Below are 16,522 nucleotides of genomic sequence, written 5' to 3' on the forward strand. Positions count from 1 at the left end.
CCTTGGTCTTCTTGCCACAATTATCCAACCTTCCCCGGGGTGTGACCCTCTGATTTGTTTATTTGGAGTTCTGGATGAGGAAGTGTGGCCACATTACGTGCGCACTTTACTGCGAGAATCCTTATTTTTTGCTAGGAAGGCGATTGCCCTCAAATGGATGGACCCTGGCCCGCCTTCCCTGTCTCAGTGGAAAGCTTTGGTTAATGCTATGATACCCTTCTCCCATCTTGTTTATAAGAATAGAAAATGCCCTGGTAAATTTCTTTCTGTGTGGGGTCCCTGGTGCTCCTCACCATTGACCCAATGTTCATACTCTGCAACCCCTGTGGGGACTTAAGGTCATGACTGCCCTTCCCTTTCTAGATGTGGTTGTATGTACCCCTTTGATTTATGTGTGTTAAGATGTTGTGCTGGATGTGTGTGCTCCCTCCCCTCTGTGGACGCATGGGTCTGCTTTAACATTAACATTAGAAACGCTATGCTTGGCACTCGTGACTAGATGTGGCGATATCTGCTGAATTCTACACTACGGCCTCTATTCAATATTATTTTGCCGATTTTATGTTACATACCATCCCCCTTTTCTTTTCTTTTCCTTTTTTTCGTTCACCTTGTTCACCATCTTTTTGTGTTACGGTTTCTCAACTGGTTGTTCTTGGTTCCCCTCAGATTGTGCCCTCACTGCACTGATTACTGCCGGATCTTTATATGATATTATGTCGTTTACATCCTGCTTACTTGTATATGTTCTCAGTGCCTTTTTTTTAATTGTGTACTCCGCTTTATACCATTTTGCTCTGTGAGGCGATTTGTCTGATGTTTGTTTAATCTTCAATAAAACGTATTTAAAAAAAACTGTTCATTGTCCGCCAGCACAGCCACCTGCTCATAAAGTTGTGCTCCCAGCAAAACCAAGGCAGCTACGTGGGACCTTATGCGCATTTCATTCTGCGCTTCCAGGCTCTCTTTTAAGATCTTCATGTCATCTTCCAGCTTTATATATTTCAGCTGCTCACTCTTGAGCTTGGCAGAGATCATCTTCTCACTGTCCAGCAACTGTTTCCTGGTCTTCTCTAACTCATTGATAGATTTTCCACTCTCACCAATCTGTTCAGATAGATCTGAGATCTCCTGTTGCAAATTCTTGTTTTCATGTTGCAGAGTCTCAACTTGTTCCAGGGCCTCCTCATACATGGAGCAAGTCATTGTCATGATGAGCAGATTGAAGAGCATGTGCAAGGGCATTCTTCGCCTTGACTTCCTCCTCAAGTTGTCTCTGTCGCTTTAGAGACACTCTCCAGATTGCTAGCAAGATCATCAACTTCCATCTTCATTTCATTCTTCTCTTTTTCAATTTTTTCCATGGCTACCAGCATATCCTTGTGATCACTCCGCGGAGCCTGATATCCACCATGTAGAAGACTCACTTCTTCTTCCTGGAATGACATCCGCTTGGCCAGACTTTGCACTTCACTCTCCTTTCTGGTCACAAGACCCTGGGAGCGGGACAGTTCATCCTGCAGAGCCAAGAACTCACTTCTGTGGTGCTCCAGGACTTTTTCCAGCTGAAGCCTCACTTCTTGCTCTTTCTTAAAGTCAGCAAGCGATTTGTCCCTCTCCTCTTTCAAGCTATGTACCTCTTTTTCTTTCTCTGTCAACTTCACAGAAACCATCTGCAGGGATTCTTCCAGATTCTGTATCTGCTCCATTTTTTTCCCCAAGGCCAGCTCGTCTTTTCTGAGACCTTTTACTGACAGCGGTCTCCTCACTCTTGCTGTTAGACCTTGAGACATCCTCTGGTCCTCTGTCAGACACTCGACCCAGCAATTCTCCATCTCTAGACGAAGTCTCCCCCTTTTTCGGGGTTGCAGCCACTTGTGGCTCATTATCATCAACAACAGGTGCCACCGACACCTGGCACTCTTCCTCTCCCACCACGTTGGCAACTCTGGAGACTCTTGCTAAACACTCCCGTCGGACTGGCAATGCCTTGGCGGTAAGTTCGTTGCCCCTAGCAACACCTTCAGTGGCTCTTGGCACCAGCGTGTCAGGGCGATTGCCGAACAGTTCCTCTGAACTATCTCTCGGCTCCTTGGCAGACTTTTCTTTTGTCTTATCACAGTCTGTCCACGGCCTGGCAAAATCGACTAGGGCTCCTGGGTCTGCAACAATATCTGGTCCAGTGGTTCGACCTTCCTGGTTACAACCCCTCTCTGGTCCAGACACCACATCTCCTTCACTTAGGACTCTGTCTGTGACCGTAAGCGCTGCCCCCAGCACTCTCTTCCGGAGTTTTGGTTTTTCCGCAGCCATGTCCGTAGCTTCTATTCCAGTCACCTCTTCATCTTGACTCGTGGATGGTTCTTCAGCTCCCCTAGTGGTCTGGCACACTCCCACCTGACATATGCCTAGAGTCTGCTGACACTCCCCGTCCTCATCCTCTGCTGAGTTACTGTCCCCTGCTATGTGGTGGTGGTGAAAACCAAGTGTTGGGAGCCTATCAGGTGTTCCTGCTCTAGTCACCTGACTATCTTCCCACAACTGCTGAAAAAACGGAAAATCCTTCCCCAGCACTACTTCATACTCTAAGGTAGGCTCTATTGCAACCTTGTGACTTATGGTACCATAGGGAGAAGAAATACACACACTAACTGTTTTATAACCCCAAATAGTGGCTTGTATAGACACTATAGCGGGGTCTGGCTTTCTGCAGCTGGTCTTTACCAGACTTATTACACATTTTGGATCTAACAAAACCAACATCTTTTTACCTTCTATTTCCAGCTCACACAGGTTTTCTTTTGTCCTGCGAGAGGTGGGAACAGTACTCTGTGCATCATAACACATTAACTTAAGTGTTTCAAGAAACACATTATCAGCCTGCCTGGGTTCACAATATACAGCACCATTCACACAGTCCAGTAGAAACCCCCAGTCCTCACTACTTCCGGAACCTTTGTGTGCGAACTCTCAGGTGCACTCTCGGCATCCCAGAGCTGCCAGTTATACAAAAAGTATCTGCCCAGTACAATTTCAACTGTAAGTTCTGCACATACCTCCATCATATGGCATACTGCCCCAAAACATGTATCAAAGGTAATTAGAACAGTCTTACCGGGCTCCGGGCGGGACTTCACAAAGGGAATTATTTCTTGCATTATCTAAGACTATCTTACGTCCATCCAAGTCCACCCACAGTGGGATTCCGCCCACCAACACCTCACGGGACCTTGGCTTCATCCTGGCGACCACCGGTTGTGGCCCACATCAGTTGCCCCCAGCAACGGCTTGCCAATGTCTTTTTTCCAGAAAAAAATCTTGATCTGTTGCCCCTAGCAACGCTCCTCCACAGACACCATCCTGTGCTTGAACTCCTCTGCTGGGCTCAAATGACTTGCAATCTTGCAGGGTGTTGCTCCTAGCAACGGCTCCTCTCCAACTCTCCCGTTGGTTGCCCTTGTCAATGTGATGTCCTTATCAACGTGTGCCCACATCCTCCACCAAAATGTAAGGATTCCTCCTTGGGGATAGCTCCGGGATCGTCCTGGACACTGCCACGGAACACGTTTCCTCACAATAACACAGCAGACCACAGTTCCTCATGCAAGCCTGGCACCTTGCCAGCTTTATTTAGACAGGTTGCAGGGGAAAAACAAACATAATGCAGGAACAAAATAAAATCCTAGACTGTCTGGTCACTGACTACACATATCAGCATGCCCTGACTACTAACTGGTGAGCTACCCTCAGCCAGTTAAACATGTGTCTCCTGCAACCTGTTACTCACAGTTCACACCACTTCTTGGACCACTCACAGATTCCAGCTGTGTGCTTCCTCAACAGGGTCCGAGTGTCTCCCCCTACAGCAACATGCTGTTTCCCAGGCAGAGCACAGATTAGACTGAGTCTCCATCTTATATACACATCCCTTCCCTGCTGCCTCATTACTTAAGAAGCAGATGAGATATTCTTCATGGTGAGAAAAGGAAATACACCCTTTCCTTGCCACCTTATGACAATATATATATACACACACACACACACACACACACACACACATGCACATACATACATACAGTGGAGATCAAAATTAGAGAACAATTTATGAACACTTGATTTTTTCAGAAATAATGTCCTCTACAGGATTTTTTGAAGGATTTTTTCTAAGGGGTACACCATGCCATCAGAACCGTGTGTTACAAAATAACCAAAGTATATCAACATAAAACCTTTATTTTTCAAAAAACGTGATGATTATAATTAGAGAACAGCGATGACTGTAGCACGGAGATAGATTCTAAGTAAATTATCTGAAGGTTACAACAGTCGCCAATCAGTAGGAAGTGTACAGGCCTTTGCTTTGAATGACTTCAGCACGTCTGCGGCCACAGGACATCACTAGTCTCTTACACTTCCCTGATGGGATTTTGCTTCACTCTTCTTCCAATCTCTTCCACAGTTCTGTGACTGTTGTGGGTTTCTTGGCCATAACTTTGTCACCAAGGATTTTCCAGAGGTTTTCTATTGGGTTTAGATCAGGACTCTGGGCTGGCCTTTTCATTGTTTCAATGTTTTTAGTTTAATGGAACAGCTTTACCCGTTTTGCTGTGTGACAGGGGGCATTGTCTTGCATGAAGAAGGTTCTGATACACACTTGCATTCACTCTGCAACATACCTGTATGAGAGGTCCAACTCCTGCGGCAGAAAACTCTCCCCAAACCATGACACTTCCTCCACCTTTCACTGACTTCTTTACACACTTTGGGTTCAGTCTTTCAAGTTTGTCGACATACATAATGTTTCCCATCAGACCCAAATAAATTTAAATTGCATCACTAAAATGAACTCTGGACCACTTCTCTTCTGTCCACACAACATGCTCCTCAGCAAAGGTGAGTCTAGCCTTTTGATTCTTTCTGCTAATGACAAGTCTGAGGAAGGAGGATTGTCCCTCCGAAACGGGTCTATTGGTTATTTAAATAAACATAGTGCTTCCTAGCACTTTAACCCTATCTTGGCTTCCATCTTGATGCTTCTGGAGTTCTGAGAAGCGCTCGCTGATAAAGTAAATTTTTTCCACAAGTCTGCATGCATCTGACAATGTCTGGTGTAATATATTGTACTACTTTTTTGTGTTTAAATTCCTTATATTTTAGTTATAAAATGTTTTCTTTAGATTTAAAATCTTCTGCCAAAGACAGGAGTTCGGAAGATGTAGTAGATTCGGGTCTTCTAGTATTACATATACAGAAATGTGCACAACTAAATCAAGAACAAGACGTGTAAGTTAACAAAAATAATTTATTTTACGTAGATTTTCTGTATGATGAAAATTCTGTTAGTTGCTCCTTCACAACAGACTACAAAATGTCACCTGATATTTAATATGTTTCCCTATGAAAAGCAGAATACCTTAGTGTTGCCAATGTGCTCCAGACAGTAATTTTACAGTAAATCTAATTTAAATAATAATTAGGTATTTTATAAAATTTTGTGTGTACATGTTGTTTACAGCTTTGATTACATTTGGCCCATTTTTATCTTTCTGCCATCAGGGGGACATTTTATTAAACCTCAAACAAAACATTTCATGGTTATACTGCATCTTATCTAGAAAAATAGGCAGAACAGATGTAATACAGGTGCATAAGGCTAGATTCACACTGTGTTTTATGTTTAACCCATTAAAGGGGTTATCCAGGAAAAAAAGTTAAACAGATATGTAAATTACTTCTATAAAAAAAATCTTAATCCTTTCAGTACTTATGAGCTTCTGAAGTTGAGTTGTTCTTTTCTGTCTAAGTGCTCTCTGATGACACGTGTCTCGGGAACCGCCCAGTTTAGAAGCAAATCCCCATAGCAAACCTCGTCTAAACTGGGCGGTTCCCGAGACATGTGTCATCAGAGAGCACTTAGACAGAAAAGAACAACTCAACTTCAGAAGCTCATAGGTACTGAAAGGATTAAGATTTTTTAATAGAAGTAATTTACAAATCTGTTTAACTTTCTGGAGCCAGTTGATATATAAAAAAAAGTTTTTTCCTGGATAACCCCTTTAACCCCTTCACGATGAGCGACGTACATGTACGGCGCCGCGAAGTGTCACTTGGCGCGCGGCGACGTACATGTACGGCGCGGAGGTTCCGGTATCGGTGATCGGGCCGGGATGACTGCTGTTATCTAACAGCAGGCATCCCGTCACATCGCCGAGGGGGGTCCTGAGACCCCCTCATGACCGCGATGGACGCAAATCGCAGGTCAATTCAGACCTGCGATCTGCGCGATTCCGGGTCATACGGGTCACTAGTGACCCAGTGACCCGGAAAATATGAGGGATCGGGGGTGTCCGAGACACCCTCGATCCCCCTGAAGGGATAGGAGTTTGGTGGCAGGGGTGCCACCCCTCCTATCCTTGCTATTGGCCGGCCGGAGCGACCATAGCATACCGGGGGAGGGGGGGGGGGTTAAAGTTCGGTTCCCCGCTTTGCCCACCTATCGGTGTCCGGGCAAAACGGGGGCATTGTCCAGGGCCCGGCGCTGAAGGTCCCTTACCTGGATCCCGGAGCGCGGTTCTCCATGTGGGCATCCCCCACGCACGGCGCCGGCGGCAGCAATTCATCCGGGTCCTGCCAGGTGAGTTGTTGCCAAGCAACATCCGGAGGGCCACAGTTTACAGTGGTCTCTAAACCGTGGCCCTCCAGATGTTGCAAAACTACAACACTCAGCATGCCCAGACAGCAGTTTGCTGTCTGGGTATGCTGCGAGTTGTAGTTTTGCAACATCTGGAGGGCCACAGTTTAGAGACCACTGGACAGTGATTTACAACCTGAACCCCTCTAAATCTTGCAAAACTACAACTCCCAGCATTCAGGAACAGCATAAGGCTTTCTTGGCATGCTGGGAGTTGTACTTGCGTGCCTCCAGCCGTTGCATAACTACATCTCCCAGCATGCCCTTCCGCAATCAGTACATGCTGGTAGTTGTAGTTTTGCAACAGCTGGAGGCACACTGGTTGGAAAATACTGAGTTAGGTCATAGAACCTAACTCAAGGTTTTCCAACCAGTGTGCCTCCAGCTGTTGAAAAACTAAAACTCCCAGCATGCATGGTCTGTCAGTGCATGCTGGGAGTTGTAGTTTTGACCCCCCTCCTATGTGAATGTACAGGCTACATTCACACTGGCGGCAGATTACAATGAGTTCCCCGCTTCAAGTTTGAGCTGCGGCAAATTTTCCGCCGCAGCTCAAACTCCTAGCGGGAGGCTCAGTGTAATCTGCCGCCAGTGTGAATGTAACCTAAAAACACTACACTACACTACCATAAAATAAAGAGTAAAACACTACATATACACAAGTACACTGCCCCCCCCATGCAAGTCCCTAATTCAGGCCTCAAATGCGCATGGCGCTCTCACTTTGGAGCCCTGTTGTATTTCAAGGCAACAGTATAGGGTCACATATGGGGTATCGCCGTACTCGGGAGAAATTGCTTAACAAATTTTGGGGGGCTTTTTCTCCTTTTACCCCTGATGAAAAGGAACAGTTGGGGTCTACACCAGCATGTTAGTGTAAAAAACTAAAAAAATTTACACTAACATGCTGGTGTTGCCCTATACTTTTCATTTTCACAAGAGGTAAAAGGGAAAAACGCCCCCCAAAATTTGTAACGCAATTTATCCCGAGTACGGAGATACCCCATATGTGGGCGCAAAGTGCTCTGGGGGCGCACAACAAGGCCCAGAAGGGAGAGTGCACCATGTACATTTGAGGTGATTTGCACAGGCGTGGCTGATTGTTACAGCGGTTCTGACAAACGCAAAAAGAAAAACACACCCACATGTGACCCCATTTTGGAAACTACACCCCTCACGGAATGTAATAAGGGGTGCAGTGAGAATTTACACCCCACAGGTGTCTGACGGATCTTTGGAACAGTGGGCCGTGAAAATGAAAAATGTTGCACAGCCCACTGTTCCAAAGATCTGTCAGACACCAGTGGGGGGGTAAATGCTCACTGTACCCCTCATTACATTCTGTGAGGGGTCTAGTTTCCAAAATGGTATGCCATGTGTTTTGTTTTTTTTGTTGCTGTCCTGGCACCATAGGGGCTTCCTAAATGCGACATGCCCCCCGAGCAAAATCTGCTCTCAAAAAGCCAAATATGACGCCTTCTCTTCTGAGCATTGTAGTTCGCCCGCAGTGCACTTCAGGTCCACTTATGAGGTACTTCCATACTCAGAAGAGATGGGGTTACAAATTTTTTTTTGGGGGGGTCATTTCTGCTATTAACCCTTGCAAAAATGTTGGTGGGAAAACCACATTTTAGTGAAATTTTTTTTTTTTTTTTACATATGCCAAAGTCGTGAAACACCTGTGGGGTATTAAGGCTCACTTTATCCCTTGTTACGTTCCTCAAGGGGTCTAGTTTCCAAAATGGTATGCCATGTGGTTATTTTTGCTGTCCTGGCACCATAGGGGCTTCCTAAATGCAACATGCCCCCCGAGCAAAATTTGTTCTCAAAAAGCCAAATATGACTCCTTCTCTTCTGAGCATTGTAGTTTGTCCGCAGTGCACTTCAGGTCCACTTATGGGGTACCTCCATACTCAGAAGAGATTGGGTTACAAATTTTGGGGGGTCTTTTCTGCTATTAACCCTTTAAAAAATTTGAAATTTGGGGGAAAACCAGCATTTTAGTGAAAAACATTTTTTTTGCACAAGTCGTGAAAAAACTTTTGGTATTAAGACTCCTTGTTATGTTCCTCAAGGGGTCTAGTTTTCAAAATGGTATGCCATGTCTTTTTTTTTTTTTGCTGTTCTGGCACCATAGGGGCTTCCTAAATGCGACATGCCCCCCAAAAACCATTTCAGAAAAACCTACTCTCCAAAATCCCCTTGTCACTCCTTCGCTTCTGAGCCCTCTACTGCGCCCGCCGAACACTTTACATAGACATATGAGGTATGTCCTTACTCGAGAGAAATTGGGTTACACATACAAGTATGCATTTTCTCCTTTTACCCCTTGTAAAAATTCAAAAAATGGGTCTACAAGAACATGCGAGTGTAAAAAATGAAGATTGTGAATTTTCTCCTTCACTTTGCTGCTTTTCCTGTGAAACACCTAAAGGGTTAAAACCCTGACTGAATGTCATTTTGAATACTTTGGGGGGTGCAGTTTTTATAATGGGGTAATTTATCGGGTATTTATAATATGAAGACCCTTCAAATCCACTTCAAACCTGAACTGGTCCCTGAAAAATAGTGAGTTTGAAAATTTTGTGAAAAATTGGAAAATTGCTGCTGAACTTTGAAGCCCTCTGGTGTCTTCCAATAGTAAAAAGTCGTCAATTTTATGATGCAAACATAAAGTAGACATATTGTATATGTGAATCCCCAAAAAAAATTTTTGGGAATATCCATTTTCCTTACAAGCAGAGAGCTTCAAAGTTAGAAAAATGCTAAATTTTTAATTTTTTCATAAAATTTGGGGATTTTTCACCAAGAAAGGATGCAAGTTACCACAAAAATTTACCACTATGTTAAAGTAGAATATGTAAGAAAAAACATTCTCAGAATCAGAATGATAAGTAAAAGCATTCCAGTGGTCAGATTTGCAAAAAAGGGCTTCGTCCTAGAGGGGAAAATGGGCTGCATCCTTAAGGGGTTAAAGGGGTACTCCGCTGCCCTGTGTCGGAAGCTCCGCTCCCCAGCGTCCGGAAGTTTATTGTTCCGAACGCTGTGTGCGGGCTTCCGTGTTCAGGGCCGCCCCTCATAACGTCACGCCCGACCCCTTCGTGACGTCACGCCCACCCCCTCAACGAAAGTCTATGCGAAGGGGGCGCGATCGCCGTCACGCCCCCTTCCCATAGACTTTCGTTGAGGGTCGGGCATGACGTCACAAAGGGGGCGGGCGTTACGTCACGAGGTGCAGTCCTGAACACGGAAGCCCGCACACAGCGTGCGGAACAATAAACTTCCGGACGCTGGGGAGCGGAGCTTCCGACACAGGGCAGCGGAATACCCCTTTAAGGACTCTGGGTTTTTTACTACCTACAGACCTATATGAGGGCTTGTTTTTTTTGTGCCACTAATTTTACTTTGTAATGAAATCAATCATTCACCACAAAATATACAGCGAAACCAAATAAAAATTATTTGTGGAGCAAAACATTTTTTTAATTTTTGGCAGCTTCACTTTTCACGCAGTGCATTTTTTGGTAAAAATTGCAACTTATCTTTATTCTGTAGGTCTATACGACAAAAATGATACCCAACTTATATAGGTTTGATTTTGTTTTACTTCTTTTAAAAAATTTGAACTTTTTTTTCTCATTTTACCTTCTTACATTTTTTTTATACATTTCATTGGACTTTAGAATTTTTTTTAACGTATATGCCATTAACTGCAAATTTAATTAGAAGCATAGGACATGTTTTAATTAAAACAGCATAGGACATGTTTTGCCATATAAACCCTCCATTTTTACTTTTTCCCAACTGCCTAGAGCTGTAGGGTTTTCTTCTTCACAAACTCAAATTTTTTGTGGAGTTTTGTCGGGAACACGCCCCTTTTTTTCAATAACCACGCCCCTTTTGTAGGGTTTTCAAAACTCTCCGAGTGATATCGGGTCATGATACTAGAATCTGTCTCAGAAAGTGTTGCACGGGGTGTGCGGCACAATTTCAGTCGCAGAACCCGACAAAAATTGACGGGATTAGCTTAGTAAATGAGGGCTAATGTGTGTGTATATGTGTGTGTGTATGTTCCAACATCACATCCAAACGGCTAAAGATATTAACATGAAACTTGGCACACATGTTACTTATATGTCAACAACAAACATAGGTTAGGTGATTTAACCCTTACTCACCCCCATTTGCCAGGGGTGGGGTTTTTGTTTAAAGTCCCATACAAGTCTATGGGAAATATATGTTACTGCTTAACTTCCAAACGGCTGGAGATATTTCGATAATACTTGAACACATGTTACTTATATGTCCACTTAAAATATAGGATAGTTCATTTAACCCTTAACTACCCCCATTTGTGAGTGTCGGGGTTTTTGTTTAAAGTCCCATGCAAATCAATGGGAAATGTATATTCCCACATAACTTCCTTACGGCTGGAGATATTTCAATACCTGGTACACATATTACGGGATAGGAGGACGGGATAGGAGGACGGGATAGGAGGACGGGGTAGGAGGACGGAATTGGAGGACGGGATTGGAGGACGGGATTGGAGGACGGGATTGGAGGACGGGATTGGAGGACGGGATTGGAGGACGGGATTGGAGGACGGGATTGGAGGACGGGATAGGAGGACGGGATATGGGATTGGTATATGACAACAATATATTAGGACGGGATATGAAGTCAAAAGTTTCCTCCTTTGTTTATTTTCCTCCCCAACAAGGATTAGGAAGGAAAAACCGGGCAACGCCAGGTACTCAGCTAGTATTAAAATATATGGTGCAAAATAGACAAACTGAATGGTTTATTTGAAATTTTCCTCGAAATTTTTAGCCACCACACAAAAAAACCCTACAAAATCTACTCAGAAAAGCCTTAGTAAGGCTGCGTTCACACGGCCGTCTAGACCCGTCCTGTTCTTCTTTCGTCAAAAATAAAAACGGACTTTAAAAAACAAACAAAAAAAAAACGACAATAACGTATGCAAATGGATGTTTGGATCCATTATTGTTCAGTTAATAAACCAAAAAAAAGATATTTTTTTTCTGAGCATGCTCAGAAGTAAAAACGGATCAAAAACAGATTGAAAAAATGGATGCAAACGGATGACATGAAAGACTCGTCCATTTTCCATAGACTTCAATATTAAATTTACTGTATCCTTTTTTCCTTCCCTTTTTTTTTTGTTACGGAAGAAAAAATACTGCATGCGCTGTTTTTTCTGCGATCAAAAAAACGAAAATGAGTGCACGAACGGATGTAAATGGATTGTAAAAAAATCCCATTGACATGAATGGGATTTTTTTTTAAATGTTTAAGCCTGCAAGAACGGAACAGAAACGGGGATAAAAAAAACGGGGACAGACTGCCGTGTGAACTAAATGAAGCCCAATGTTTCCATTTGTCCATGTTTCACTGTTTTCTTTACTTTTTTTTTTCTTTCTATGTAGTATAATATAGTAGTCTGTGCTATTGTATCCAACAAAAGAAATTATATGTTACTTACATTAAAATTTACAAAGTAGTCCAAATGGAAACTTACACTACTGTATGGTACACAACAGCATCCTTTTTAGCATCTATTTAACATATATCTTTTGTCTGTTTTAAGAATATAACAAAAGTAAACAAAAAATACAGTGTGAACCTAGCTTTAGAGTGCTGCAAGTGCTACAGCTCACATCTCCTCAGTTTATATGTACAGTAAAGGAAAATAATATTTGATCCTCTGCTCATTTTGTTTGTTTTGACCAATGACCAAGAAATAAGCAATCTATAATTTCCTTGGTAGGTTTATTTATAACTGAAGGACAGAATGACAAAAATAAGTCAAATAAGTTATGAATTGATTCAAATAAGTATTGATCCCTTTGCAAAACATGACTTAGTCCTTGATGGCAAAACCCTTGCTCATGTCAGACGTTTTTTGTAGTTGGCCATTAGGTTTGCACAAATCTCAGGAGGGATTTGACCACTAAATCCAGTATAATAGTCCCCATTTACAAACTGGTATTATACCTCAAATAAAACAAACCATTTGATGATACCCCTAGATCAATACTTAAGGAACTGAGTATTCTGCTTTTTTACATCAGAACATCTGCAAACAAATGCCATTGTGCCTGGAATTCATCTAACTAAATCCAAAAGCCACAAGGCCCTTCTTCAATTTTATGCTTAAATGGGCACTCTCATTAAAACTAATTTTTGCTATTGAACTCCTTATGGTAAATAAAAAAATCTTTCTAATGTACTTTGTTCAACCTGCCTAGTTTTGGCCTTTATGACCCAGCCCGTTTTTTCCAATCTGATATGTGTCTCTTTGTCTCTCTGTGTCTCACATGTGGTAATAACTTTGGAATGCTTTTACTGGGCAATGCAATTTTGATATAGTTTTTTCTTGACTTATTCTACTTCATATTAGTAGTACATTTTTGTTGATATATGCAGCGTTTTTTGTGAAAAACTAAAAAAATTTGAAAAAATTTGCATTTTTCTAGATTGGAGATTATCTACTTGTAAGAGAAATAGTTATGCCAAATAAATTTAGGTATTAATTCACATCTACAATATGTCTTCTTTATGTTTGCATCATTTGTTATACATTCTTTTACTTTTTAAGGGCATTAGAAGGCTTATAATATTATGAGCATTTTTTCACATTTTCATGGTACCGTATATACTCGAGTATAAGCCGAGTTTTTCAGCACGATTTTTCGTGCTGGAAACACCCCCCTCGGCTTATACTCGAGTGAACTCCCCCACCCGCAGTGGTCTTCAACCTGCGGACCTCCAGAGGTTTCAAAACTACAACTCCCAGCAAGCCCGGGCAGCCATCGGCTGTCCGGGCTTGCTGGGAGTTGTAGTTTTGAAACCTCCGGAGGTCCGCAAGTGGAAGACCACCGCGGCCTTCGACATCATCCAGCCCCCTCTCACCCCCCTTTAGTTCTGTGCAGGACTGTCCGGAGAGGAGGTGGTCCGGTGGGATAGTGGTTCCGGGCTGCTATCTTCACCGGGGAGGCCTCTTCTAAGCGCTTCGGGCCCGGCCCCAGAATAGTCACGTTGCCTTGGCAACGACGCAGAGGTGCGTTCATTGCCAACGTACTTCTGCGTCATTGTCAAGGCAACGCCTCTATTCCGGGCCGGAAGCGCGGAGAAGAGGCCTCCCCGGTGAAGATAGCAGCCCGGAACCACTATCCCACCGGACGACCTCCTCTCCGGACAGTCCTGCAGGACCGGACCAGCGCCGAGCGGAGGTGAGTACTGTACAGAACTAAAGGGGGGGTGAGAGGGGGCTGGATGATGTCGAAGGCCGCAGTGGTCTTCAACCTGCGGACCTCCGGAGGTTTCAAAACTACAACTCCCAGCAAGCCCGGACAGCCGATGGCTGCCCGGGCTTGCTGGGAGTTGTAGTTTTGAAACCTCTGGAGGTCCGCAGGTTGAAGACCACTGAGGGCGGATGATGAGAAGAGGATGATGAAGGGGGGGGTGGGATGATGAAGGGGGGGTGGGGATGATGACAAGAGGATGATGAAGGGGGGGTGGGGATGATGACAAGAGGATGATGAAGGGGGGGATGATGAAGGGGGGTGGGGATGATGACAAGGGGATGATGAAGGGGGGGATGTGTGGGATGATGACAAGGGGATGAAGAAGGGGGGTGGGGATGATGACAAGGGGATGATGAAGGGGGGTGGGGATGATGACAAGGGGATGATGAAGGGGGTGGGGATGATGACAAGGGGATGATGAAGGGGGGATGTGTGGGATGATGACAAGGGGATGATGACAGGTGATGATGATGAGGGTCTAGATGATGACAGGCGGTGATGATGATGAGGATGTTAATGACGGGTCTGGATGATGACAGGGGGGATGATGTATTTCCCACCCTAGGCTTATACTCGAGTCAATAACTTTTCCTGGGATTTTGGGTTGAAATTAGGGGTCTCGGCTTATACTCGGGTCGGCTTATACTCGAGTATATACGGTAATTTCAAAATAACATTCTTTTAGTGACCGCTTCAATTATGAAGTGGATTTGAGGGGCCTGTATGCTAGAAACCCCAAATAATCATCCCATTTTAAAACCTGCACCCTTCAAAGTATTCAGAATTACACTTACAAAGTTTATTAACACTTTAGGTGGTTCACAAGAATAAAGCAAAGTGAAGGGACATTTTTAAATTTCAAATTTTCTTTAGCATTTTTCTTGTTTTAACAATTTTTTTCGGTGACATGGAAGGTATTAACAAAAAAAAAGCATCAAATGTCTATGTATTACCCCAATTCTAAAGATTTTAGAAATATGTAATATGTCGTTCTAGTGTGCTCCTTGATTCACACACAGGTCTAAGACATGATGCAGCACATTTGACACCTCCTTTTTCTTAGGATATTTTGCAGTGTCCACCGTGGTACCAGAACAGTGAAGAACCCCAAAAATGACCCCATTTTGGAAACTGCACCCATCAGAGAATTTATTTAGGGGGGTAGTGAGCATTTTGACCCCACAGGTGATTGGGGATAGTTTTTAACATTAAGCCGTGAAAGTAAAATTTTTCATTTTTATGCACAAATTGCACATTTAGCACAAGTTGGCTCATTTTCACAAGGAACGCAGGAATAGTAGCACCCCAAATTTTATCACCCAACCTCTCCTAAACGTGGCAGTATCCCATATGTGGTCATAAACCACTTTTTGGGCACACAGCAGGGCACAAAAGGAATTCAGTGCCTTTTGGGTTTTGGATTCAGATTTAGTGTTTTCTCACACCACCTGCATGCCCACTGTGGTACCAGTACAGTGGAAAAACCCCACAAGTGACCCCATTTTGGAAACTGCACCCCTCAGAGAATTCATTTAGGGGGGGTAGTGAGCATTTTGACCTCACATGAGATTGAGGATAGTTTTTAACATTATGCCGTGAAAATATTTGTCATTTTTATTCTCAAATTGCACATTTAGCACAAGTTGGCTCATTTTCACAAGGGATAATAGCACCCCAAACTTTGTTACTCAACTTCTCCTGAACACACCAGTACCCCATTTACAGCATGCTATCGTCTGACTGGGCAGATGGCAAGGTTCAGGAGAGAGATGAGGTGTACAAATTGTGGAAATGCAGAGAAGTGACCCCATTTTAAAATCTACACCCTTCAATGAATTCAAAAAGTGGGTATTGAGCATTTTGATCCAACAGAGGTTTTCCAAAAGCTAATGCTCTTAGGGATTGTGCTAAAGGAAAATTGTGATTGCACATTGAAGTGCCAAATAGGTTGTGCTTAGCTCACACGGATTTTGCTGGGATGGTTTTGGGGTACAATGAAAAAATGTGCAGCATACTGTACCGCACATTTTGCTGGAATGGTATTGGGGTACAATAAAAAAATTAGCAGCATACTGTACCGCACATTTTGCTGGAGTGGTTTTGGGGTACAATGAAAAAATTTGCAGCATACTGTGCCGCAAATTTTGCTGGAATGGTTTTGGGGTAAAATTTAAATGATTACGAAATGGGTTATGGGTGCCAAATTGAGGTTGGATTTTAGATGTGGGGACGTATAGAAATTGCAGAGAATGGGGATAAAAAGGTGATAATAGGGTTAATAAAAGATAAATGTAGTAATTTAGGGATTTGTGGAACTCTTGGAAATAATCTTTTATGCACAGGCCAGGGTTATTGGGGCAAGTTTCACAGTGGAAAGTGGTGTCCTTTCTACAGCCTTTTTTGTAGCAGACTCTTCATCTCTTGTCGGTCCTTCCCTTTTTTCCGCTAGAGGGGATAAAACTGAGAAAATGTTGGCCTGGTACAATATGGTTGTACCCCA

At 43.4% G+C, this 16,522-nt stretch overlaps 1 protein-coding gene across 7 annotated transcripts in view; it reads left to right on the forward strand.

The window, feature by feature from the left end:
* The window catches only part of WDR27 (WD repeat domain 27), a 421,522-nt gene that overhangs the window by 53,935 nt on the left and 351,065 nt on the right, over positions 1 to 16,522 (forward strand). For all 7 annotated transcript variants that reach the window (XM_056567129.1, XM_056567126.1, XM_056567130.1 and 4 more), the window contains one exon: positions 5,178 to 5,283. In XM_056567129.1, the coding sequence (XP_056423104.1) occupies positions 5,178 to 5,283 (106 nt within the window). The remainder of the gene's footprint in view (positions 1 to 5,177; positions 5,284 to 16,522) is intronic.

Source organism: Hyla sarda, chromosome 3 (genome assembly GCF_029499605.1).
Source record: "Hyla sarda isolate aHylSar1 chromosome 3, aHylSar1.hap1, whole genome shotgun sequence".
NCBI classification, from domain to species: Eukaryota; Metazoa; Chordata; class Amphibia; order Anura; family Hylidae; genus Hyla; species Hyla sarda.